Here is a 27,802-nt window from a genome sequence, read left to right as displayed (position 1 = left end):
TGAAGACTTTGCAAGGTGGGAGCCTTTCCCGCAAAGGTCTGATCATCTATTTTTCACCATCGCCAAGGTTGATGAAATCGGAGATGACACAACTGGAAGCATAACAACCTTTTTCCCTGTTTTAGTCGTCGTAGTTGTCGCTGTAGTTGACATGGTTGCTATTAAATCTATGTAATACCGGAATTTAAGAGTGAAAGTCTATAGGGAAGACTCTCTGACTTCTGCAAAGCTTGAATAAAAGTCCATGGAAAGAACTCCTTCTAAACTGTTTCATGAAGCAGTGCCCCATCCAGGGTAGACTCTTTCTGTGTGTGAGTGTGTCTAATGATGATGATGACACTGTTGTATTGTTTTATAAAAAATTGTTTCCATGAAACCCTGTTTTAAATCATTTCTGTATTTTGTCCTTGGTCTTTGAAGAGAAAAATCAGTGTAAGCATTTGACTGATCTGTATACTGCTGCAATAATCTGACATTTATTTATTTACTCATTTTCCAATTTATATGAAACCAGGAGCAGTTCTGGAGAGTGTACCATTATATCCGACCCCTCAGCAGATAAGGCAGCCATCAGATCTGGATTTCTAATTATTCTGATTCCCCTTATTCAATTCAGTCCAACAAACTGTACTCTTACCTTCCCTAAATTATAATGCTGAAATGAATACTATGATAAGAACTATGAGCTTTGTTTATCTAACCAGTTCCTACGTTCAGCATGCTACGATTCCACCGTTTTCTAGCAAACTGATCATTCTCGAGCTCCGGGGGAGGGAGGGAGGAAGCAGTGAAAAGAGGGAGCACCCCCTTTCCTAAAGTCTGACCAATCCTAGGAACAATGTAACCAGAACTTCAGAAGTTGAAGCAATTTGCTTTCCAATAAGGCAGGGGTATCAAACTCGCATCGTCATGGCATCATCACGTGACGTATCGAGACTTTTTTCACCTTTGCTAAGCCGGGCAAGGGCGGGGCCAGCACGTGATGCAGGGCCACGAATTTGACACCCCTGCAATAAGGAATAGATGCAGCCAGCTTTAAGCACTCTACTGGACTCCTGTATTTATGCACCATAAACATTCTTCTGGATGCTTGCATTGAACTAAGTCAGATTTGTTTTAATTGCGGTCTGTGGAATAAAGTAAAATTGACTAATTCCTCATATATTGTTAAATCCAAGCCAAACAAATCAATTTATGGCTTAGTGCAGTATATAAATCAGCACCCTGGCCCAAAGTTAAACCACCTTGAGCCACCAATAAACATCTGCACATGTTAGTCTGGGGATACTGAATTCACTGGATGGATGGAAAGCCATGGATAAATCCGAACCTCTTTCTCTAAAGAACCATCCCACAAAACAGTGACTGTGATCAGGGTTGTGACCTTCCGAAACTCTTATCCTTTACTTAGCTGGAGGCATCTCTCATGCAGAGTCCTTTTTCCTTAATCCTCTAGCATTTTATTGCATTCTTCTTTGCCTAAGATATTTTAATATCAATAAAATATTTAGTCTAAATGCTCCATATTAAAAATACTCCACATTAAGCAACATAGTTTAGGATTTATTGGTTTTTGCTGTTTACTTCCATATCTATATTTACACATCAGTTATTTATAACACCTGAAGGTTTCTGCATAGTACGATGAACATTTCTTGGTGATAATCTTGTATAATCATTACATTGCAGTAGGCATTTTTTTCAGTCACAGTACATGCAAAGTGTACAGCCCATAAGCATTTCTCACACCAGAGCTTAGCACTCTTGTGATTTGAGCAGCAATGTTCATAAAACTGTTTGGGTGCCAAAGCATTTCAATAAGCAATAAAAATATAAAATAAAATTCTCCAAGCTTTAAAACCATAGAATCTTAATCTTGTCTCTGTTTGAAATATATTTCAAACTGAGATGGGCTGAACTGGAAATGAGATGATGGGATCGTATGAGCAAGTCCTGAGGGTGTTGTTTTAATTTACCCAAATGGCATTATTCCTTTGAGAATATGTGAAAGTTGAGTAGAGAATCCTACCGTTCCTAGAGCTTTGGAAAAACAGGACTGATAACGGCAACTTCATAAACTGAAGGAGCGCTAGCGGAGGAACTGATTAAATCTGATGGAAACCCCAAGTATGGAGAAGGAAGGTGGATTTTTTGTCAGTTCCCCTTTTCCCTTGAACTTCTGCTCTCATCCTATTGTGCAAAGTCCACATAATATTCCATGCAGATTTTTCAAAGGATGTTAAATGTAGCAGAAGGAAAAAGAAATCAAAACTTTGCCGTGAGCCGTGAAGACCCCACAACAGGAACTCTGTTCCTGGACCCCTTGATCCAAGCCATGGGCTTACATTGTGAATGGAGAACTAATTAGCGCGTGTGTCATGGTGCGCCGGTTTCATCAGCCACAGCTAGCAAGGCAAAAATAGAAATGGTGAGAACTGTAGTCCAGCAAACGTGGAAAGGGAAGGTTCCACATGTTCATTTGTCACTGTCCTCATTCCCCTCACCACCATTGAGGTAAACACATTTTCAGAGCAAAACATACATTTCCATTCTCGTCTCCACCACCACCACATGAATGGAAACGATGCTTGGCCAATGTAGGGAACATTGCCTGTTGGGTCAGTTCTCCAGAGAAGATGAAGTTATTTCCCTGTTTTAAGCATTGAGAAATGGCTGTTCTTCCATCCCCTCCCTTCCCACCCCTCCCACCCCTTGAATCCCTCCTCCCATCCCCCACCCCTCCATCTGTCAGTATACAGTATATTTCACTGTGTATAAGAGGCCCTGACCTATAGGAAAAAAAGTGCTTTTGCTTGAGCTGATCTCTTTCCTTTGCCAGCTATCCCATATGTTTATACTCCGATCTGTCCCGTGGAATTTGGACTTGGTTGGCTGTCATTTTGAGATGGATGTGATAAACACCGAGGGTTACCACAATCACCAAGCCCAAGATCAAGCCCAATATGAGAGGAAGGGTTTCTTCTAATTGTTCTCTTTGATCCACTGGACATTTATGTTCTGCAGCACAGAGAAAAGAGAAGAATGAGGAAAGGGAGAGAAGTGTTATTTTGCATATAGGTATTTCTCCTGCAAAATAAAGGATTACTTTCATTTTCCTCGGAAGACTTCATGACAATATACAGATTCCTCACCAACATACACATACCTTCTCAACTATTCTGAGAGTGAGATTAAGCTGAATAGAAGAAAATGGACTGGCTTCAGGTCCCCCAGGATGTAGAATTTTGATCTAGATCTCCTCAGCCCTAAGGTGAAATTTAGCCCATTGTGTTAAAGTTGTGCTGTATGAAACCAAGGAGTAGGACAATTTTAATGGATCACAAGCCTCCTATGCCCTTGAAAGCCTGAGATGCATACTGCTTGGGTGTGATAAAATGTGCAGGTGAAGAAGTGAGAGGAAAATGTTGGTAACCGCACCCACAGCTTCCCAGGGAAGAAGCAGCACATCCTAGAGTAGGATTCAAGACAACAGCCTGCACAGTCCTGAACTGGAGGGGGAAGGGAAAAAACATTTAGACTGGCCACACTTTAGAATCTCCCAGGGCGTATCTATTAGGTTAGAAAGTTGTAGCTTTGGTCTGACAAGATTCTGCCTATCAGATGTAAGCAAATATAGAACTGCATTTGATTGGATCTCACTATGTCATCTTAGGCCTAACAATTAGGAATCCAAAGCAAGCAACCCAAATCACTATTCTTCAATCATTAGGTCTTGCTGTACTTGTATCCTTTCCTACTGCTCAAGCTGATGGGTCATTGCTTATTACCACATGTGCCAATGATAGCTGCTACTAGTGCTGTTTGCACAACCCTAGCAATAAAGCCGTTCCAATGGAGATGGAAGAATCTTAATGTCCATAACAATAACTCTCTCTGCAATTTTGTGGTTAGTAACTTCGTGCTTGATTGATTCTTTTTGTTTTTATTTTTGTCCTTTTTAATCATATGCCACCTAGAGTCACAAATCTGGGATGGCAGGTATACAAATGTGACTTATAAATAAATATAATGTAGAAATAAATAAGTCCCTATGAGAATAAAAGGGACAGAGTCTCTTTGACAGAACTCTCCTATCACGTAACCTGCCAATTGTGTGAAAATGCCTAAATTCAGCCAAGTGCATAGCTGCTGCCTTTGATAGGATTCAGCCCATCTTATTATTATCCCCTTTCTCCACACTGGATTCTTGAACTTTAAAGTATCAGAATGTGCCTTGAATCCATTCCCTTGAATTGCTTAAAAGTCTACATCTCATTCCCAAAATTACTGAAACATGCATGGGGCTGCCCTTGAAGAGCATTCAAGGAAGCATCAGCTGATGCAGAATGCGGCTGTATGGACAGTTATACATGCACCTACGAGGGTGCAGATTTTATATGACAGCTTGATGCTTTTTTAGTCTTTTGTTCTGCAAGCTGCATTGGTTGCCTTTTTGCTTCCAGGTGCAATTCAAGGTTCTAGTTTTGACCTTTGACTTATATGGCATGGTGATAGGTTATTTGAGGGAAACAACTCTTCCCAACTAATTTATCCATCCCACCACGTCAGGCAGGAGGGGTAGGCTAAGGTTCCCGTCTCCAAGGAGATGCATCTCATAAGATCCAGCGACATGCCTTTTGTGCTGTGGCCCCAGCCCTCTGGAACATCATTCACCCCAAAATGAGGTTAACCTCATCTCTGTTAATCTGGCAGGCATTTAAAACATGTTTTTTTTTCACCAGCCTGGGAGATCCCAGGGGGAGTCTACAAGGTAGTTGTGTGAGATTAACTCATGTTAGTTCGCCCACAGTCTTGGATTTTAACTGTTTTATTTTATTTAATTTTGATGTTTTTAGATAGTTATGGAGTTTTTGACTGTTTTGCTGTACACAGCCCAAAATGACATTTTGCGAGATGGGCAGCTATACACGTAAATATGATAAGTAAGTAAGTAAGTAGGTAGGTAGGTAAGTAAGTAAGTAAATGCAATTCAACTATTCAGTGTGAGGGATTGCAGGGAACAGAGGAAATAGGCCTATTTGTTGATCAAACATGTTTACGGAAGAAATAATGGCTGTACTTGAGAATAAGAAAACAAACTGGAGGAAAACCCTCATCATGAGGTGATCACTTGGGAAAGAAAACAGATTTAAAAACCTTCAGGTCGGGAAGCCATTTGGAAGAACAGTATGAGTTCACTAGCTTGCAGACAATATCTAGTCTCTCCTGTTGTCTTTTAATCTGCTGGATCCTATATGCTCATCTTTGACTTTGTTGTGGTAAAAAGTTATTACCTGATCTGGTGCAATCCTCTTTTTTCCCCCTATTGTCTGCTTTGATTCAGCTTACAATTCTCAAATAGCCAGAAAGGGGGAAAGACCAGCAGGACAACTGTAAATGGCTAGGGTCATTTAAAATGTTTGCCTTTGAGAAATAAAATGAAGACACACAGACAAATCCAGCCCTGGAACTCAGTCAAACTCACCACTGATTATATTGCTAAATAGAAGAGAATCACGCATTTTTTCTCAAAGGTTTTTTTTTTTATGGACAGTTGTGGCCCACCAATCAAGAAACTTTAGAAGTAGTAGGCATTTTTGCCCAAAGCTCAGGGTCAGTCCTACCACTAGGCAGTGTAAGGCAGTTGCTGCAGGACAGATGCTAAAAACTGCTGGTAAAGAAGACAAGAGCTGTTTTCAAGTACCACTATAGTCCTTTGCAGTCTTGATGGAAAATTCAGAAAAAGAGAGAAAAATAACATATTGTCCTTTACCTCTGCTATAAAACTATCTTGCAACATGCCTGCGAAAGCTACCTGCTTAAAATGCATACTTTACTCAAATTAGAATACCAACACACTAAACATCCCTCAAAACTTTCTAAAATTCACTCTTTTTTTCAGACTATTTTTTTTTAATGTAGGAAGACATGCTACACCGCTCTTGAATTTCTGGGATTACAAAATGGAAAAAAAGGACACACTTTCTGAATAATTTAACATGTCAGCTAAAATAGCCAGGCTATATATCCTGAGGTGCTATTCTTGTATTGCAGTAAAAACTATAATGATAATGCTTTTGAGTTGGATCAATAAGCAATAGAGAATTTGCCCAGGGGACATGAAAGCATATGTGGAAATTTCAATTAGGAGTCAGTCCACTATACAAGCCAAAGTTGCACATATGTCTATTTTACAGACTGAGAACTACATAAAGTTCATTATATAAAATCACAATTGAATTGAACTAATGTCAAGAATTCAAAAAGAACAACAACTGAGCAGAAGGTGGACAGCAATTCCCACTGTTGAAGGAAAGGAAAAGGAAGGGAAGGGAAAAAAGGAGGAAGAGAAAAAGCCACCAAAAAAATCACATTTTTTCCTGTTAAAAACCTTTATCATAAATTGATGCAACTGTAGTGCAGTCCACCACCACACTTTGAAGTAGCATCAAACCGTCATATAAAATGGGTACATATTGGAACTAAGGTGGGGATGAACATGGATTTTAATTATTAATCAGGGAAAACAATTATAGCATAACCAACCTGAGACCTTGGATCAAACAGTTGATTATGATGCCAAATTTCTGATTTCTCTAGCAACAATGAATACTGAAGACAATTAATCCAAAGAACTAACTTCTTCAAACTCAGATTAGCAAGATTAGTTTGGAAAAATTGCTATAATAACAACAAAAATTACAGCAAGTGCACTTTGCTTTCATATAGGAAAATCAAAACAGATTTTTAATTCCTTCACACACTCTTGATGCAAGAAAGAGGAGGCTTTCCTTCCTTCCTTCTTTCCTTCCTTCCTTTTTCTTTCTTTTTCCTTCCTTCCTTCCTTCCTTTCCTTCCTTCCTTCCTTCCTTCCTTCCTTCTTTTTCTTTCTTTCTGCCAGTCTGAACCTGAGATTATTTACAAAATGGTTACTAGCCGCCTTACCATGATGATAACTAGCTCAATGACTTTAACTTGCCCTCCTGTTGCTAGTCATCTGCATTTTCCAGCTCCAGATTTTCTACTTCTTTTATGATCACTTCCTTCCCTTTTAATGACATGATCTATTCCTTTCCCATTCCTTCCGTGTTCCCACTGCTATGTCCCTGCTTACCTTCCTTAAATCTCAACTTTGCCTTCTGAATAATCATGAAAATAATCAAGGGGTTATGATGGGAATTTCAGGGCCATCAACAATGTAGCATTTAGCACTCTAGTAATAAAAAATGCAAAATCCATACTAGAGAATATTACAAACATTAAACCAGCAGGACAGCTACTATACATGTGGAATTTCATAAACCTCACCAATGAATGATTTTAACATCAGAAAAAAGGGAGGAAAGACCAAGCAAGTTGATTAGACTTTACTAATACTTTACTAATACTCATAAACCCAGGATAGTATAACAAATCCCTACTCAGTGCTTCTGCTTATCTATTAAAAAGCATACAAAATAGACTCACAATATACAAACTGTATGATTTTATATACAATACATTATTTAGGAATTTATGGATCCCTTGTCAGAAGATTAGATAGGCTAATTATTATTAATCATGGTAGAAACATAGTTCTGAAGAAACCTATCATTTTCAATTGTCAAGAGAAATCCCCATCTCCTTCAGCATTCCACTGTTGAAGAGATTCTAAGGTTTCACTGAAATCTGCATTCCTATCATTTCTCCCCCATTGATTCTACCCGGCCCTTTAGAAATACAGAGAGTATCTGCTTCATTCTTAAAACATCTATTTTATAGAGGGTCAGGCTCTTCCTATTCAGAAGGAAAGTATCTCTGGACAGCTATCATGGGAAGTTAATAAAAACAAAACTGGCAGGATTGTTAGCACTGGATTTAGAATAGCAAGAAGTTTGCTTGACTATTTGGATACTTAGCCTAATCTATCAGGGATTTTCTTACAACTTCAGATTCTTGATCCTTATTTATGCACACTGGATTATAACATCCATGCACTGTTACACCCGCACACGACAAACATTTAATAAATCCTCTATGGTTTGCCAAAACATCCTTGAGCCAGAGGAATATATAAAGTATGCATTATATAAAATAAAGACAGTGGAAATTTTCACTTTAGGATCGTAAACATTTTGCCAGAATAGTGATGAATCTATACCTACTGAGAAATAAAATCTCTAACTACCAGTAAGCAAAACGCCCCCAAAAACACAAACCTTGAAAGAAGGCATTGTGGAATGCCATTGGAGATAGTTTGCTCTTCATTAGGTGCCATGTTTCCTTGGGTCACTCTGCCCTATGCTTTCTTTCAAGGCAACGCCTTGCTGATATCACTAATCTAACATCAAATTTTTCAGTGAGTGCGCTAGACACACCATTTATTTTTTAAACTAAAAGAAGGAGCCTTCCCCCATTGAAGAAAGTCTTCATCTACGATACGAAATCCTGGTCTTTATCCACCCCAAACTTTCACAAAAACTGCTTGCTTCCTCAGTCAAGAGAGTCTCCATTGACTTTCCAAATTGCATCTATAAATTGATCAGCATCCAAAGGTCCCTTACCTTCACTGAAAACAAAATCAGAGCTGATGTCAAAGGGCTGGAGGCGGACCTCTGACAGCAAGAGAACAACTGATTTTTGGTGGTCACCGGAGCTTAAGGTGATTGTCTGCTGAGCTTGACATTCATAAGACTTCCCAGCTGGGGTGACTAAAACAGAGAGGTGACGTGTTGTGACCGTGTGTTTCCCCGCTGTCAAGAGGAAAATATTATTATTGGATGACTATCATACTTTTTTTTTCTAGATCAAATGATTATTTAATTCAGCATTCCATGACCAACTGCATTTAATATATTTTATAAATACCTTCTCCACATCTGCAAGGTTTTAATAACATCAACATTAAAGACTTCAGAAAATGTCTAAAGAACAAGAAATTTGATCAAATTGTTCAAAAAATCTTTTCCTTTGTTAGAGACAAAAACGTGGACAATGAATATCAACACTGTCTGTAAATATGCATTTTGTATGTTTGTATGTTTTTAGTCTTTTTTCACTTCGTCTTTTTTCACTTTTTTCTTTTCCTTTTGTGTATTCTTTTTAATATATATATATATTTAGTTAATATAAATATGAAAAGTCTATTTTTACAAATCAGATAAAGATTGGCATTAAGAATTTGCCCAGTCTTCTGTGTTTGCAGGAAAGAAAAATAGTTTTTCTATTATATTTAGAGATTTTAATATGTGCTCTTACAAATTAGGCTGTAATTCTAATAGACAGATATTGGAAGGAACTAGATAGCAAGAGAGAGCTGAACAATATTCAGATGAACAGACATGTTCTCTCATACATGTCAGGAAACATTCACGCTGTTGTACATGATTAGAAGCATAAAACCTTAATTTCCGTTTTCATGACATTCCTCCAGTCCTTGTATTCAGAACTACATAGCACAATGTGATGAAAATTGTTAAATGCATAAGCAAAAAATGCTTTATTTCCCATTAGGATCCTAAAATGATGCTCACAGTCCAAACACCTAATGGCTTATGCTGATGACAGCAGCTATGATGATCCCACAAGGAATAGCAAGTCCTAACTAGAAATTCAGCATTACCAGCAGTGCTATTATTAGCTTTCTATGACTAGATCCAGCTTGAAAAAAAAAAAAACCACACCACCCTTTTGCAGATAACATTCCCAGGGAATCACGCTCCACCATTCATGTAGTCACATGTAACTCCTTCAGAGCAGCATCACAAATGGGTCCTGAGTGGCTGGATGACTCAAAGTACTGCTGATGGGGCAGAATTGGACCTAAAAAACCCAGATGGCAAGTCCTATTGGAATGACCTCTGGACATTGCAGATCACAACTCACAACTCACAACTCTCGTCATACATATATGCTTGTAGGAATGAATGGAACTGTAGAATGATTCATCAGAAGGGGAAACAGAAGGTCTGTATTATCCAATACCCTCTCACAAAAAATATCAATTTTCCAAAGTATAGGAAAAATGGACCGAGTAGATAAATAAGCATAATGCAAACATTTAAAACTGAAAATGGGGGGCGAATTTTCAAAATATAAACAACCCGTATGATGAAAAGAAATGTGAAAATCTTAATAAATAAAATTGGAATCAGAAAGAGTAAAACAAAATATCCTGTTTTTGTTAAAATCGACTGCACCTGAACAACTACTCATCTAAGAGTAAACACAATTCATTCAACAGGATTTATTTTGGAATACAAATGTAAAGAATTACACTGAACGGCTTTAAAAAAATCCTGATTTTTGTTGCATATCCAGTCTGACCAAACTATACATTCACATATAATGGCCAATACTAACTACTGTGTTATATGTGAAAGAGAAGGTGCATTTCAAGTCACTCAGAAAAGATACCATAGCTTTCTCTATACATTATTTTAATGTAAAATAGACTTTTCTTCCTAATTAATACTTAGAAATAGACAAAGATTTAATGATCCAAATTACTCAGGAACAGATAAAATACAGATGGGTACGCCTTGGGCATGCTTCAATGCAGCAACGGGGGCGGGGGAGAGAACATACCCTAGAATATTCTGCACTGCAGAGGTGCCCAGTGACAAACAGAGGCACCAAGAGGAAGCCCATAAGAAAGAAACACAAAGAAATGCAATGGTAACACCGACCATTAATAGAAGCCACCCAAATAGGTAGAAAGTGGTCATATTTTAGAGCATAGTAATTACATTTGAGATGTGCAGCGTCTACTAACCGTTATCTATATTAGATTGCTTAAATGTTCAACACCCCCCCTCCCAAAAAAAAGAATTACCAACTCCAAAATCCAAGTAAAGGCAATCATAAAATAAAATCAAAATTATTCTAATTGCCCTTCAGGGATTACATGAAACTCCCTTCTATAACTGTCCACTCCAAACCCAACACTGCACTAAAAAGTGCTGGGCCCAAGATTAGAGTACAGAATGCTTCCATCATTACAAATGGGTTTACAGTAATCAGAAATGATTTACAGATGCCATCCCCTAACAAGCAGTATAACTGTTACATCATTTGGGCGAATAGTTTTTTTTTTTTTTTAAACTTTAGCTAAGTAATCCTTGCTCAGGGATTATTATTTTTAAAGGTTTTGTTTTAATCCTGATTTATTTGCTTCATAATGCTTAGAAATGAAAAAGGTATAGTCCCTTAAGAGTGGACTGATTTTATTCTTTTACAAATTCTGGAAGTTTTTCTTCAATAGAAAAGGGGCTTTCTAATATTTTATATCGATTTAATTATTTGGTTCCATCTTAATATGTCAAAAGGGTAATGCCAGGGCATCGAAGCCTAACGTAACACTGTTTTTATATGAACTATAACTCCCATCAGCTTCATTTTAACCTAAGCACGACTTACTACTGATAGTATGGGAGCTTTTTTTTTTTTTTTCTCAGGATCCAGGCTGATCGTCGGGCCAGGCATCAGTTTGTTCCAAAGACACACAAATCTGCGCCTGGCCTGGGGGGCGTATAGTATGGTTGGCTGGTTGACAGCAAGGATGCCCTTCTTGGAAAAGCTCAAGGCCATCCGCAGATTCTTAAAACCAGCTTCGGAAAAGGCCAAAGGCCAAGCCGGGCCCCGCTTCAAGCGGGATCATTGTCCACCCACAGCTCGGCCAAGAAGAGAATCCAGGCCCGAGTCGGCTGATCTGATCGAGAAAAGAGATCTGGGGTGAAGGAGGAGGAGGAGGAGGAGCCGTCGGGGAAACGCGGCCGCCCGCTTTATCCGCACTGCGGGCCGGGGAGAGGAGGCGGCACCGGCCTCAGGCCTGAGCCAGACGCGTTTGGAGGGAGACGTGGGCGAAAAAAAAAAAACAGGGGTGGGTATGAACCAGCTGGAAATGATTCAGGCTCCCTCCCGCCGCAGCAGCGCTTTGCAGAGACTTCGTGGTTTGCAAGCAAGGAGGCCAAAGTCGCTCGTGAACCTGGGCGGCTCTCCCGTTCTCTCTTATCCTTTGCCTACCTCTGCCTCGCCATTCCCACGGCCCTCGGGTCGGAACGAGAGGCAGTCCCAGGCTTTTCTAACCGGCCACCCCTTGCCAGCAACTACCTCGTTTTATCCTTCTCTCCCCACCTCACCTCCCTCCGCCCTCAGGCCTGGCTTCGGCCGCGCCGCACTTACGGTTCACGGCGCCTTTGAAGTAGGTGCTCTCGCTGCTGTCGTAAACGAACTGGACTTTGCTCATTTTCCACCAGGCCTCGGGGTCAGAACTTTTGTTACGCGTCTCCTGTCGAGAAAGGTTAAGAAAAGACCCAAAGTCGAGGCAGGGCAAAGGGAGCCTCGCCGCCCGCCCGTCCGCCCGGCCTGGCCAAGCGAACATTTATTTTCCCGCGCTCGCAGCTTTCTGTGTGGCTCGGCCGCCCTCCCGGGAGATTCCTCGGGGCAGAAGGAAGGAGGAGGTTGACTTGATCCGTCGGCTGCCTTCTTCGGCGCCTTTAGCGACGGCGTACGGTCGAAATAATAATAATAATAATAATAATAATAATAATAATAATAATAATAATAATAATAATAATAATAATAATAATAATAATAATAATAATAATAATATCAAGCTAGGGTTGGGGCGTCTCTTTATTTTATTTCTCTCTCTCCCACTGCCGATTTTTTTTCCTCCCCCCACCCCCCCCCGGGTTGATTCCTTCACTTTTGGTTTTTCTCGGGTCCTGCAGGTGATTCTGCCTCCCCCACCCCGCGCCCCCATCCACTTCCCCGGGATTTCCCACCCTCCACTCCACCCCACTCCCAGCCGAGGCTCTGCTTCGAGGCGGACCTTTGGCGGTCTCCCCACCGATACCTTGACAAAATAAAGGCTGAGGGTGTAAGCTCTGTTGAGCCACGAAATGTGGAGCTCGGATTCGTTGCTGCTGCATTTGCCTCGCTCCTCGGCTCCGCGGGAAAGCGAGATGTAGGCTTGCTCGGTGATCGTCTGAAGGCACAACACAACACAAGACACGGGTGCATTAGGTCTCGACCCCCCCCCCCCCACACACACACACACTTCCACAAACAGCATCGGGAAAAAGAAGTGAGATTTCTTCTCCCCCCTCCATCTCCCGCTGCCCAATATAATAGATAATAAGAATATAAATATGGCTAGCTTCAGCTCCCCACAATGGGTTTGACGGAAACGTAACCTTATTTACTGTACCGCCCGAGATGTAATAATAATTACCCATAATAAACCCATCCTCCCCGCACCTCCGCGCCCCAGGGACTCGAGATGAGTAATTATATATTGTCATTCCCTTTCCCATCCCCCCTCCGATATGAAAAAGAAAAAAAGATTGAAGTAAACTTTGTGCACTTTCCACGATTCAAAAAAAAAGTCTTTTCTGCAGCGAAAGGAGAACAGGAGCGGGGGCAGGACAGACAACTCTTTGCAAACTATATGTACACGGGGGGTGGCGATGCTTTAGCTGCAGTTCCCCCGTGTGAGTGACAGGGAGGGGGAGAAAGCGAAGTTGCATTGCCTTAGCAACATGCCGCTTTTAAAAAGGCTGCGATTATATTTAAGAATAATTCGAATCTTCCCCTCTTCTCTGTCTCTCCCCCTGCGCGCGCACGCACACACACACAACACACACACACACACACACACACACACACACACACACACAATCAAGCCTAAGCCACAGCTAACCCCCAAATATTGAAATCCATCCTTCTCGCGCTTTAGATAGATGATATTCAAATTAAAAGAAGAATCTCACATCAACAAAATTGCTGGCCCAGATCTCGTAGGGGACGACTAATTTCGCAGCGAATTCCGCCATGAGGCAGGTTGTTCCGTTTTCCCGAACTACAAAAATAGCCTTTTCGGGATTTGGAGATAAGCCCGAAAGATTTTCCACTTCTTGTTCTGCCAGCCCACCAGCTAGTGCATCTGTTGGGAGAAAAAAATAAGGAAAGTGAAGCAAGAGGATTCAGATTTACGTTGCTGAAAAGGGGGGGTTTCTCTCTACCGGCAGTTTCTGCCTGCTCTGGGCACGAAGTTAAATCAGTTAGAATTTCTCCAGAGAACTCCAGCGATCTACCTTCCCCGGGGCGGTGGGGACTGGAGGAGGGAAGCTATTTAGTCGCATCTATTTTTCTTACACACAGGACACACAAGCGATCTTTTTCTGGCTATTTTCCTCCCCCCTTTCCCCACATCGAGCTGGGGGAAAAAAGGCGAATAGGCGGAACATTTTCGAGATCGGCGGGATGTGAGGCGAGTTCCTGCTAAAGGCGGGAAAGCATGTACTCACGGAAAAGCAAAAGCAGTCCCTGCAGTGGCGGGATGGTTCCCGAGGTTTCACACCTTCTCCGCTCCATGCTCCCCAAGCCGAGCCCGCAAGGAAGAAGGCAAGAGACGGGAAGCCGCGTGGATGGGCTCCCCTCGCCCGCTCCCGCTGCTGCAGCGTCGCTGCGCGGAGACGAATGCGCCTCGGTTACTTTTCCGAGCTCCGAGTGAGTGGTGGGGAGGCGGGGTGTACGTGGCAGGCCGGCGGGAGCTGTCCGAGGTACTGAACTCCACCGTGGTCTTCAAACGTTCCCCAGCTGGTTCCGGGGAGAGAGCTGTCCAGCCTACCGTCCCACAGCTCGTGAGTTGCCGCAACTTCGCTCAACAGAAAGTGGAACTTCAAAAGTCCAATGCCAGAGATGGCTGGTAAAGCACCTGCTTCGGATTAAAACCTCTGCCAGCGTTGTCTTTGCTTTCCTTGCCCATCCACTCCCCCAGATCATTGTCTTCGCCAGGCAGCTCCAATTGTCTTGAAGAAATCCAACTACCCATTCCTTCTCCCTCCATTCTTCTTCCAGAGGACGCCTCTTTTATTAACTTCACAAGATTGCAAAGTTCAAAATACTCTTTCCTGATCCTGTTTAAGATAGTGGCTCTCTTCCTACACATACACACACACACACATTCACATACACAAAGCCTGTTAAAATGCTGCTTGCAGTAGTTCTTTAGCCAGATTTTGAGGCTGTGCACCTTAAACATAACCTTATAACGTGCTTATGAAATTCTCCAGTAATGCAGAAAATTTATACTAGTGAGACAGGAAAAAACTGAAAGATCAGCAAAGATGCACACAAAGGGAAATAATGTGTAGAGGGGGAAAAGATACTCACTGATCTGAAACCAAATGGGATATGGTGTCCTTCCAAATCTCTCTCTCTTTCTTATACACACTACTTAGCCAGATAGATATACTTAGCTTAGAGAGAAATAAAGGAGGTAAACTCAGAAGACAGTGCAAGTGATCGATTTAAATGGAGACTCTAGTCTTTAAACATTGCTCCAAAGATACAACATAATGTTTTGGGATCTATTCATTCATTCTCTTAAAGTGTCAGATTGGCTCAGATTGGAATTTACCCGCAGTATTATGAGTATGAGCTCAATAAGGCTTATTGCCAGAAGACTGCATATACGCTTGCAGCGATGATGCATTTCTGATCTATTATAAAAAGAACACACATGAACATAGCTACCTCATGACTGGGGTTTAAACTAGAACCCAGCAAACCCAGATCCAACTTTCCAATTGACTATGCAGCTCACTGGGTCTTTGAACCAGTTACAGTCTCACAATCTTTCTTACAGTATTGTTGCAGAGTACTGTGAAGGATGATGTAATGCAAATCACCTTAGCAGAAAGACAATTATAAATATGATTAACACAATAAAATCATCACCAGGCCAGCCTTTGCATTTATAGGAGTTGCTGCACTAGTATGATCACTGCTTTTGAGAATTGCCTCCATTGATTTTTCTGATGGAAGCTAATGTGATTGTGGAAGCAAACCAGCACACAGGGAAGCAGAGTAAGCCATGATAGATAGCTTTGCTCAGTAGTGTGGCTCCTCCTTCCCATAATGACCACTCCCTAAATCAACTCATATCCTAGCCTCCTGTGGATATAAACCTAGGTATTCATGCCCACAGAATCAAAGCATTATTCTAGTGATTACTACTAATAAATATTTTGGCAAACTCAGTATCGAATTTAACTGTTAATATTTTTCAATTCTCTTAAACTTGCAATATATCCACTCGCCAAAAGCATATATATTAGAGGTATATAATTTGATCTCCAAATAATTTTTTCCACTCCAAGTAGAGCACTTCCTTGAATTTTAAAAAGGCACATAGCATTTGAAAAGTAGTTCTCTAAAGCTGCACTTCTATGCGTATCTGCCTAGGGAGCATCCCAATTAACCAAATACACAGTACATAGGTAAGTAGTAATGCTGTATTTCCACCTGGAAGGAAATGCCATTGAACTCAGTGGAATTCATTTTTATGGATAGGATTGCGCTGGGAAATACAAAATGTTATATTTAATTTTGGAGTGTAATAAATTGTTCTTTGTTTGTGCATTCACCACTGGTAGAAAGCCATTGCTGTAAGGCCTAAAATTATATCAGGGCATCAAATCAAGCACTTCATAAATATCACATTTAGCATGGAGTGAAAATCCAAAGTAAGATTAAAGTCTTTTAAAAATAAGATTATATTTTGTAAAAAAAAAAAAAAAAAGAAAAAAGAAAAGAAACCAAACCCAGATTTCCCTCTACCCACCCCCATGTTTCACCACTGAGTGTTTTTGCGGCAGACATTAGGAAGCTAAAATCTGCTGCAGCCAGAGATGCAGGAAAACAATCCAGTTCAATTAATTTTGAAGTTCATTGATCCTAAATATATAATGGGTTAGAATTAGTTAGTGTCACAATAAATGAGAAAGACTAATAATCAGTTAATTATCCTGGGGATATAATCATCACCTTATGATACTTTGTATCCAAGAACATAATCCCCCTGTCCTGAATGCAGGTATTCTAAATGATTTTTTTTAAAAGGAGTTATCTGATATGGTACACATGTCTAGGACAGATGCTTTTTCTTTATTTCCATTTTTCCATGCCTTAAATCTTGGAACAGACATTCTTCCCCCTAATAGTTATATTTGAAAGATTTCCCAGAATTTAAAATGAATAATTTAACAGAAATGCATCAAAAATGTTTGCAAAGATATATACTAGCATATTTAATATGCTCTTTAAAAAGTCTTATAAAAACATTGACACATGGTTGAACTATAGCAAGTTCAATTTTCAAGAGCAAAGACTGAAGTGTCCAATATCCTAATTTTAAGAGTTATTTGACCATCTATATTTCATATTTTTATAAGATCAAATTACAGTTAGCAATTATCATTTTGTGCATATTGCATGCCTATGCATCTTTTCTGAAAGACGTTGGCAGGTTATTGTTAGTAGTATAGTATTTGAAAGGCCACATTAATCCATACTATATGGTGAAATACTGCAGTAGACTGTTTTTAAAAAATTATGTCACATAGTAATTTTGTTTTGGAACTTTTATTGATCCTGTAGATATTTCTTAAATCCATCTATGATTAAAATCAACAAGGCAGGTAACATAGGAATGTTTTCATGACTGCAAAGAGATTGATATGTTAATGTCCAAAGGCTTTGCTACTCTTTCTTTTTTTGAATGAGCATTCTGACTCCGTGAATTCCATTTGGGAGACTGCTTAAACATCTGGATTGCACAGTTCTGTAAAAGACATGGAACTAAATCTAGGGTTGGATTTTGCTTAAAATGTGATTTCCAACTTTTTTGGTAAGTTCTCTAGAAATAAATAGCTTTAACAATTTAAAGGAAAAAAAATACAAAGGAAAACTTATTAAGCAACCAGAAATTTTCTTAAGACTATTGTCACTTTTTGTTGCATTTGTATATATTACTGCTGACTGGTCAATGGCTGTAAACAAATGCTACCATTGTTCCTATTGGGAAACTGTGGTGGCCAAATCAAGGCCTCTTCATTATTAAAGTCAGGATGCTTTGAAAAAGAGAACTGGACAGAGATGTTCCAAGCTGTGCCAATTTGTACTGCAAATGGGACAGAAGGAAATTAACCATGAAGAAGCACATCTGAGCACCAGTACTTTCATACCCAATTGTTGTGAATGACAACCATTATTATATCATAACCCTTTAGTGATTTCAGTCCCTTGTTGGAATTTGGTGACTCTGCCAATTCCTTTCTTTGAAGGGAAAAAAGGAATGACAGAGGGAATAGAACAAGCAAAGCAGCCGTATTTTCTTCAAAAAATTAAAATTTAAAATTCTGTTCACTAATGAGTATTCAGATTGCTTTGGACACCCAAGAAATATTGCCATGTTTCTTTTAAACCCAGTGATTGAGTCTTCACGAGATACCTGCTTCTCTCCTCTAATGTAAAGAGGATTTGATCAAAAGAATATTATTTCAGATGGTGCAATGGGTGCCATAGTCCAACCTCAACCACAATAATACACCTATCTCAAATCTCTCTGTGGAGCAAATCTACATGGAAAGTAATAAGTTAAAGAAGAATGACAGAAGGCTTCCTGCTTTTCTCATATCAAAACATATTATGATTGAAAAACCAACAGTTTAAAATACCTCTGGATTGATACTACTGTTCTAAACCCCTTAGAATTCCTCATTTTGATATGAACAATTTTCATATGATATGATATGGAGTTGATATTTGCATCATAACACTTGTGATAAGAACAGGTTAATTTCTTCCCATTTTCATTTTCTTTAGTGCACTTCTAGTTTGTTTTCAAGGGAAGGAATTTTTTTAATATTAATGGTGGATTAGTTAAGAAAGTAAAGTAACTAAAATCTGGATCTATTCACAAAAATCTATACTTTTAACCAAAACCAAACTAAATTTAAGATATTGCAATTCATATTTGCAGAAAACATAAAGAAATCTTCCTTTAGCATCCTGTGTCATTTGCAAGCAGATTCTGAATATAAATGTTCTCACACCCTGTATAAAATGTAATGTCATCGGAGGAAAAATACAGGCCATTAAAATAAAGCATTTTTATAGCTACCTTTGGTGCAGGAAACCAAATGTAGCTATAAATGTCAAACATTTACAGATCAGCACACATTTTAAGCAATGCAATTGCTTAATGTGTTGGTTAATGTATGTAAAGAATTCTTTGTTTTTACTCAGATGAAAAGAAGAAATGGAGGAAGAGGAAGAAGAAGCTGCCGCTTTAATAAACTTCCTGTATTTTCTTTATACTGTAGTTTACTAAAATGGCATCCTTTACACATAAGAGCTATTATAAATTCACCAACTCTCTTTCTCTCTCTCTCTCTCTCTCTCTCTCCCTCTCTCTGTAAGTGTGTGTGTGCTATGGGGAAGTGTAGAGTGGAGCAATGTATATATAGTTCCTTTTCCATATTGTCTATTATTTTAGCTGATCTGTTTGCTAAGTCCCACCATTCAAAGTCATTTATTATGCAATATGCTATTTGTGAACATATATTTGTGAGCCAGGCTTTCTCAACCAGTGTCTGCAGCTCCAAATGGGAAAAGGATTCTGGCTAAACGATTACAGATTAGCCTTGGATAATTATTTTTATCATCTGCAAAAGGCAAGACCAACTTTATTTCAAACTGCTAATCAAATTCACGCCTAGATTCCTCATCAACTTTTCATTGCTCATTGTCAACTACGTACCTCTGCACTGGGGAACATTCTATCTCAGCTCTGCTCTTTCAGTAGACAGCTTAGAAGAATTTTTCTCTAATAAAAGTGGCAAATGTTGTTTATTCTTGATTATTCTTCCATTCTCTTTTGTGTTTCTCCCCCTACTTGTCTCAAGTAGTGTCTCAATTTCATCTACCCACAGCCTTTTGACTAACGGTCAATTGACTTGGCACCATTGATTGATTTTTACAAATGAGAGATTTATTTGTACCACATATAAAGATCTTATTATTTATTTATTATTTATTTATTGTGCTCCTAGACTGCCCATTTCCCTCAATCTTGATTAACAGAACAATTCTAATTAGCAGACATTCCATCACTTCCAAATTCCTGCCACTTGGATTATGGTAGGAATGACAAAGCATGTCTTCTTTTCCCTCCTCCTCCTTCTTTTTAAACACTTCCCTTTAGAACCAAAGAAGTGTAAGTTAAATGGATTCAGAGTTCTGGGGGGAAAAAAACACCCCAAGGTTGAGGGGTGGGCTGCATCCGTAAATCAATAGCAAGATTAAATGGGGCAATAGGAGATTACAAAAAAAATGTATACACCTGACATTTCCAATGACTATTTTTCCTGAGTTGTGGAAAACAGTCATTCCCCCCAGTGGGTTGGGGGGAAAAAATGAGGCATGGATGACTTTAAGAGATCTGCCAAAGGTTGAAGGTTCATTGTTGTTAACATGTTTTCTAAGCAATAGCAGATGACAAATAATCAGGAATTCACGCAACTGTCAAACTACCGTAGACTAGATCAAATGTATTTTCTGCCTCTAATGAATTCAAATGACAGCCAGATTTCCTTTCCCCAAGATGCTATCAGAAGAAGCAAATTCCTTTGTTCATTCCTTAGCATCCTACATTTGTAGAATGAAGCCTATCATCTCCAAAGCTTAAGCCATCATAGAATCATTGTTCCAATTTCTTGTGTGATTTCTCTGGACAATACTGCATTTTTCAAAACATCCACTTCAACTGTCCTTGGTAGGATACTGCATCCAGACATCTGACATACTAGGGAGAGACACTACGCTGTTTACAGTGGGTAACTTTTAAATGAGGCAGTTGGTTCCAGGATAAGGTTTGGGCTCATGAAAGAAAAGAGCAGCTGCTCTAATTTCTTCTCTCAATGCAGAGCTCCTGAATGCAGCCCTTGTAAGTGGGGTTATTGGCTTCTATTGACTGAAAGGTAGCAGTGATTTACAATGTAATTTCCAAGACTGATAGGGTGGAACAGAAGTCTCCATGTCTTCTCCACACAGAAAGTGGCAGAAAGAATGGATTTTTACCATTATAGCAAGCAAAATTGCAGTTTAATGCAAGTAGATTTTAAGTTTCTTTGGAAGCAATGGAAATAAAATGATTTTTCCAGATAAAACTATCACTGTATTTGATTATGGTGGTAATAGTAAGAACCATGCATCTTTACTATAACATGCCTATTTGTTTTTTATTTTATTTATATCTCACCTTTATTGTTTTTATAAAAAAAAACTCAAGGTGGTGAACATATCTGATGCTCCTTCCTCCTCCTATTTTCCCCACAACCTCCCTTTGAATTGGATTGGGCTGAAAGAGAATGACTGGCCCAAAGTCACCCAGTTAGCTTTCATGCCAAGGCAGGACTAGAACTCATAGTCTCCTGGTTTCTAGCTTGGTGCTTTAGTCACCAGATCAAACTGGGTCTCTCTAGCAAACAAAGGAACAATATAATCAAGCTAGTTTGGGAAGGAGTGACAAACTGAATATGCAATAATCAATACAGGAGTGAAAAGGCAAGTCTAAAATGTGGCATTCCCTGTTAGCGCAGGATGTTTTGTGGACAATGTCTCTATAATGAGTGATGAAAGAGTAATGTGCTTGTATCATATTAGATCAGAAACTGGCAACTTTGGGAAATGGTGATACATTTAAAATATTAAGTACCTGGTTTGTATACTCACAGAAGGACTGCTATTATCTCCATCTGAGAGGTTTGCATTTATAAAGCAAACTTACAGGATTATGAACTTGTCTTTGGTAATATTGCCACTTTAGAAACTGTAGCAGCTAAATTATTTTGAAGTCCAAATCATGCATATTCTTAATAAAGATTATGCCTTTCGGAAAAATTGGTGTATTCTCTAGAATTGCCATTTTTTTCTATCTCCATATCTCAACCAGCCTTTAAATTGTCCAGCATTTGGCTTTTGACTCAGGACACGACCTGAAATTTGGGTGTCATGAATATTTGTGATATAATAAAGTCAAGGTTAATGAGGATTTTAAAAATCTCTGTATGTTAGACATGCCATATTGAGAATATGGAATAGATATAAACCCAGGTTGTGTCAAAAAACACCTTTGTGGAGTTTAGCACAAGAATCATTTTATAGTTTAATAGTAATAGGCAAATACAAATAGCTAACTTATAGGGAAGGCAGAAGCTAATTTTTCAAACATTTCATTTCCTTTTGAATTCTGCACAAAATGACCCCACCCTAATGAATTTAAGGAGTAGAAATGTTGCTGGCTGAGATGAGCTGAGATCTTGGGAATCAGAGAACAAGAAGAAGATTGCAGATGGTGTGACTGTCTAATATTCCTCAGTCCCTCAGCAGTTAATGCCACAGCTTATTCTTGGCAGACCCTCCCAGCTCCCCAGGAACTTTGGAAGACAGAAAAAAGAATAGCCTCACAGATCCAATTCTTAAGAAATTCTCAGTGGAAGAGCTGTGCACTATGACAACAGTCTTAACTGGGTTTCATCAAAACCAGGGGTCCCCAACCCTGGGCCACAGCCCACTATCGGGCCTTGGCCAAATAGCAACCAGGCCATGGGTTGGCATGCACACACACAGCTCAACTCGCAGAAGCGGTGGACAGGCGCACACATGCATGCATAGCTGGACTTGCATAAGTGGCAGACTGGCATGCATGTGAATGCGTGCGAAGCTCAACTCAGTCATGCTGTGTGTGCATACGCGGCCTGTTCCTCTTCCCCCCCCCCGCCAGGCCCCCAAGCCACAAAGGTTGGGGACCACTGATTTAAACAGAAAATTCCTGCATTGTAAAATGAATACTTACATATGAACACTATGAAACCATAATGTATTGAGTTTTATTTCTACAAGAGGTAATTGAGGAATGCTCAACTGTTTGATTTAATCCTTGGCATAAGAAAATATAGCCTATTAAAAACAGGAACTGAGTCTGGTCGAGAAAAAATCTAATAATTACACCATTATTATAGAATGTGAGATCTTCAATCCCTTAATGTAATGTGGCAATCATACAGAGGGAATATTTATTAAGCATATTTTTATGCTGCCACAATAAAAAATGACTTTCAGTGACTCACATAAAAAAATACAATATAAAACAGGTTGATAGTGACCTCACAATGGGAGTCAGAGAGTGTCACTTGTTTCAGAATTATTAAAGCTTGACCAGGGCAGAGTTAATTGTCACAAGGACAGCTGCTGTGTAACACCACAGAAATGAAGTTTGGGAAAAGGCAGAAGGAATTAAGGAGGGAAAACGATCCATATATGTGCCATATAGTAAGTACTTGTTGACATAGTTAGCATCAAGAAAAGAATGTTTCTAGTGTAATTGAATATAAAATTTGTTTTTTATTGTATTTTTCAAATAGGATTCAGCAGGATTAAGAGGTTTTCCATAAAAAGTACAATTAGATAAAACCAGCTAGTTGTTTTTTTAAGTGAGACATCTGCAATGTGATAAAGAATATAGTTTATAGTTTAAAGTCATAAGGATATCAAAGCAGGTTAGACTGAAAAACTTAAAAATTTGTGTGAAGAAGATGTTTTCACACATACACACCCACCCACCCCATGATAATTTGATCCACAAGAATAGATACTAACTTTGTTTCAGGGGTTTTTATTAGAGAATCTGAAAGTTGTATCTCAGAACAATTACATCATTATCTCCATATGCCATTTTTAGGAATATTTTGAATCAGTTTGTACACGCATATACAACAACATGATCAGTACTGAGTATTACTGAAATCAGTTATCTGATTTTGTTCTAAACTACCCGTTTCCCGTAGTCTTGCTTATGTTGGTAACATGGAGACTTCCAAGCAGAAGATTGACGTGCACTGTTCTGCATTGTAACTACAGTGGGCTTTGAGAACGTGCACATTAATACTGTAGCAAATTATTTGGATATCTAACAGACATAAAAAGGATCATTTCCTCATATGAAAGTCTGAAAATCTGCATAAATATAGTGTGTAAAATTAAATTAACACCATTTTTTTCAACTCGACTTGTAAGAATGCCCACATAATTCATATACACAAATATATATATTATTTATACTGATATTTTGTGAGTGAAATATTCTGTTTTGTACATTGATTCTGTATTTATTTACCAGTAAGAGAATGACTGTGTGGCCATACAATATTCATTGGTCAGAACTGGTGTTTGTTACCACATGCAGGTTTTGTTTACTACTGTCAATGTTGCTACAGGAATGTGAATTTTCCACAAGATTGTGACTGAATCGGTATAAATACTTTACATTATCACAGTTAGAACACCCTCCTCCCAAAATCTATTTAAATCTTAGAACACAAAAACAGTAGTATTTGGGACTGGTGACAAGTTAATTGAAATGCAACCTTTAGGTAGTCTGTAAACTCTGGTTAGAGTGCCTTAAATACAATTCCTTCATTTTTTTTTTTTTAACTACAGCATCATAGATCAATATGGCACAGGAACAGTCTTTTGCTACCTTGCAATCCTTTCAACAGGATTTTACAAAAAATACCACTTCTAATTCAGACGTATCCAGCCCAGCATGGCACTTGCTGATGATGAAATTCTGAACACAGAAATAACCCGCACAGCTTTAATAATGAATGTTTATCTATTCTACAAAGTTTATAGACGGGACTTTCCCAATATCATATGCTGATATAAGTTATACCTCTACGGAGCCTGTTTCTATGCAGCCAAAATGGCATTATACATTGTCAAGGTTTATAGAGTATAAAATATTTTTGGAGGGAAAAAACCCACAGATACAGACAAAGGGATAGGATATCCTCTAAAACAGCCCTATTAGGACTGGGCATAACAAATGTCCATAGAATGCTGACTCATCATTGGAAGGAAAACATGAAGAACTAGAGGACAGAGGAGAAACAGAATGGGAAACAAACATCTGGAAAAGGTGGACTCTCCATGGCAACACTTCATTTGGTAACACTTTAGTCCAAGCAGTCCTCATGGCAAAATCAAAATTTCATAGAAAGATAGCCACTGACGCTATCAAATGTATTACAAGGTAAGGTTCTTTTGGAGGGAAGGAGAACTCTTATGAAATATTCTTCAGAGGTTCTTGTTTCGGGAGGCAGATTAATTCTGGGAAATTACAGTAGAGTTGTTGGTCTTTCCAAAGTCAAGGAAGCCCAGGCAAAAAGTAATATAAAATACGAAGGCAAGTCAAACAAGACTAAACATTTCAAGAACAGAAACAAGTGGTGTGTTTATAATTCAGATAAAGACAACCATCGTGTTAAGGGCAGTGCTCTTGGATTTTAAAATCACTTGCTTTCTTCTGAGAAGGAGAGTGTCATTTGGAAAAATAAAATACAGTATCCTCCCCCCCCGCCCCCAAAATCCAAGCTCTTCAGCCAAGATTTGCTACCTGACACTAAGCAGAAGAGATCCCATCTTCCAATCTTCAGTGAATTATCATTGCAAAGACCCCAAAGAAAAAAAATCAGATGGCCTCAGATTTCAGTTTGTGCACTGGAGCTTTATACCACTGTTGCAGGCCTGCGGTCCATCTCTGCCTCTAGCTTCACCATCTGCTGCATCTCCTTGGCCTGCAAAGCAGGAGAATTAGGCTGTTAGCATGATTGAATGTGGAGAGGAATGAGACAATACATCTGAGTCTACTGTAGATTCTTTGGAGCTGTAATTCTGTGTTACGGAGGGAGGGTTGTGACAAAAAGGACTAACGTTCAGAATCATCCCACAAATCAAAGGAGAAACATAAGGGAGACATACAATATTCTGTGGTGCTTCCTGCAGCTTCAGAATAGGCAAAGAGATATTGAATAAATCAAGTCTAAAGTATTTATTTATACTAGGCAAATATAATTCTTCCCTGATCAAATACAAACCTAAGTATTTAGGGCAGATGCTATTAATATGATTCTTTTTGGAAAATATCCCCTTATATTTTTATGGCAAATGAATCTCATTTCAAGTCAAAATACAATTGAAAAAGCCCAAAACTGGAACATAATGTACTGACAAAAAAGTACAGCCTCCTTTGAAATCCTGACCAATATGGTATAATTCAACAACTGAATTTTTCCAAATGAATTCAGGGATCCTACAGCTAAAAGCTATTCAATAACCAAGTAAATCAGGCCTTCAGGAACTGCTTGAAGATGGAGTTACATGTGGGCATGATTTCCACCATATTATATAGAATAAAGGGCACTCAATAGTTTAGCATCCAAAAGTATTATTTAATTGCGGTCCAAATTAAAACTAACACATTAGGCAGGATCCAATCATTGGATGATTGATTGGATTATTTCTTTATAGTGGGCAGCCCAATTATGCTATGACATTGCCAGGTACACTTTACAGGCTCTGATGGTCCACAGTTTCATGACATCATCATGAGAAGTCACATTAACTTGTGAACCCAACTGGTCACATACCCACTGCCTTTGTCAAAGTGGCACAGGTAAGCAAGCAGTGAAAGTGTCCCACCCTTGGCAGAATAAGCCATGCATTTCTCCTAGTTTGCCTATCTGAATACAGGTAGTCCTCGACTTACAACAGTTCAATTAGTGACCATTCAAAGTTAGAATGGCACTGAAAAAAATGTGATTTATGACCATTTTTCATTGTTATGATCTTTGCAGCCATGTGATCAAAATTCAGATGTTGGGCAACTGGTTCATAGTCATGATCTTTGCTGTGTTCCAGGATCATGTGATCACCTTTTGGAACTTTCTGACAAGCAAAGTCAATGGGGAAACCAGATTCACTTAATAACCAGGCTACTAACTTATTAACTGCAGTGATTCACTTAACAACTGTGGCAAGAAAAGTTGTAAAATGGGGCAAAACTCATTTAAGTGAAACATTTGATAAATGAGTTTTGCCCCATTTTACAACTGAAATTTCGGGCTCAAATGTGGTCATAACTCGAAGACTACCTGCATTTATTTTGAACCTCTCTGTCTACGTCCAAGTCCAATAGCAAGTTTTATGTTCCTTTTTTTTGTGTTCAGGAATGTTACTTCACTATTTTTCCCATATCCTTTTCCCTTTTGCCAGAATACCACACAGTTTTGATCTCCTTTCAGAAAATAATTAGTAGATACAAAATATGCTTGGTATGGCTCCAAATGAGCCAGGCTCCTGGTAACTCTTCTCCATCAGGAATATTATTTTTGAGAACAAATGTGGGATTCTTATACCTACCAACACACTTTGGAATTGACTATGGTACAATCTATTTTTTCAAGTATCCCAAAGAGCTATTTTTTAGTTGGAAAGAATTTGTTAACAGTTTAGTCCGCTAACTTGATTTCTGGAAAAGCATGAACCAGACAGTGCTAGGTTATTTTGTCTTATTTTCACAAGTTTTCCTGTTTATTGTATTAATAATGTTAATAATAACATTAATAAAATTAATAATGGTGATGTTACCTGCCTGCTTCGAAACTATTTCAGTCACATGATGTATCTGGTAGCATTTTTTTCATGAACAATTGACAGCGCCTGAGAATTAAGTTTCTATATTACAATGATTTTCACTTTGTTTGGTTTATCTGTTCATCCCTACTGTCTAAACCAGACTGATCTGATTTGAAAAACAGGAGCTCCTCCTGTACTTCTTGATGCCCTATTGTAAGACAGGTTGCACAGTGTTTTAAACAGGGGACAATTGCTTCAGATACAATAAAAAATATCTAAATCAGTCTAAATCAGAAGTTGCCCATTTTGGCCTGGATTCATGTCAGATGAGAAATATGGAAAACTGAAATTGTTGATGAAACTGGGTGACATTTGCAAGCAAAAACGTTGATGCATTTTTCCCAAAATGTGATGACTGAAGAGTCCCTGAAAAACTTGTTCCTGCACTTAGGCGGTCTCCCCCCCCCCCTCCCGGCAATACATTTGATTTGAT

At 38.9% G+C, this 27,802-nt stretch overlaps 2 protein-coding genes across 2 annotated transcripts in view; both read right to left on the bottom strand.

Moving 5' to 3' along the window:
* Positions 1–2,839: 2,839 nt before the first annotated feature.
* LAMP5 (lysosomal associated membrane protein family member 5) lies at positions 2,840–14,358 on the bottom strand. The gene is made up of 6 exons (XM_070956314.1): positions 14,292–14,358; positions 13,755–13,927; positions 12,839–12,970; positions 12,163–12,268; positions 8,544–8,732; positions 2,840–3,018 (listed from the first exon to the last, which is right to left on the bottom strand). The coding sequence occupies exons 1-6, from the start codon at positions 14,356–14,358 to the stop codon at positions 2,840–2,842; spliced, it is 846 nt and encodes a 281-aa protein (XP_070812415.1).
* Positions 14,359–24,737: 10,379 nt separating this feature from the next.
* Positions 24,738–27,802, bottom strand: part of PLCB4 (phospholipase C beta 4) — a 148,374-nt gene continuing 145,309 nt past the window's right edge. The window contains exon 38 of the mRNA XM_070956301.1: positions 24,738–25,469. Within this exon, the coding sequence (XP_070812402.1) occupies positions 25,381–25,469 (89 nt within the window). The 3' untranslated portion in view covers positions 24,738–25,380. The remainder of the gene's footprint in view (positions 25,470–27,802) is intronic.

This window comes from Pituophis catenifer, unplaced genomic scaffold (assembly GCF_029215685.1).
Source record: "Pituophis catenifer annectens isolate HBS135680 unplaced genomic scaffold, rPitCat1.0.hap2 SCAF_1, whole genome shotgun sequence".
Classification (NCBI taxonomy): Eukaryota; Metazoa; Chordata; class Lepidosauria; order Squamata; family Colubridae; genus Pituophis; species Pituophis catenifer.
Note: the sequence above shows the minus strand (reverse complement) of the source record. Positions and strands in the feature narration are given on the sequence as shown.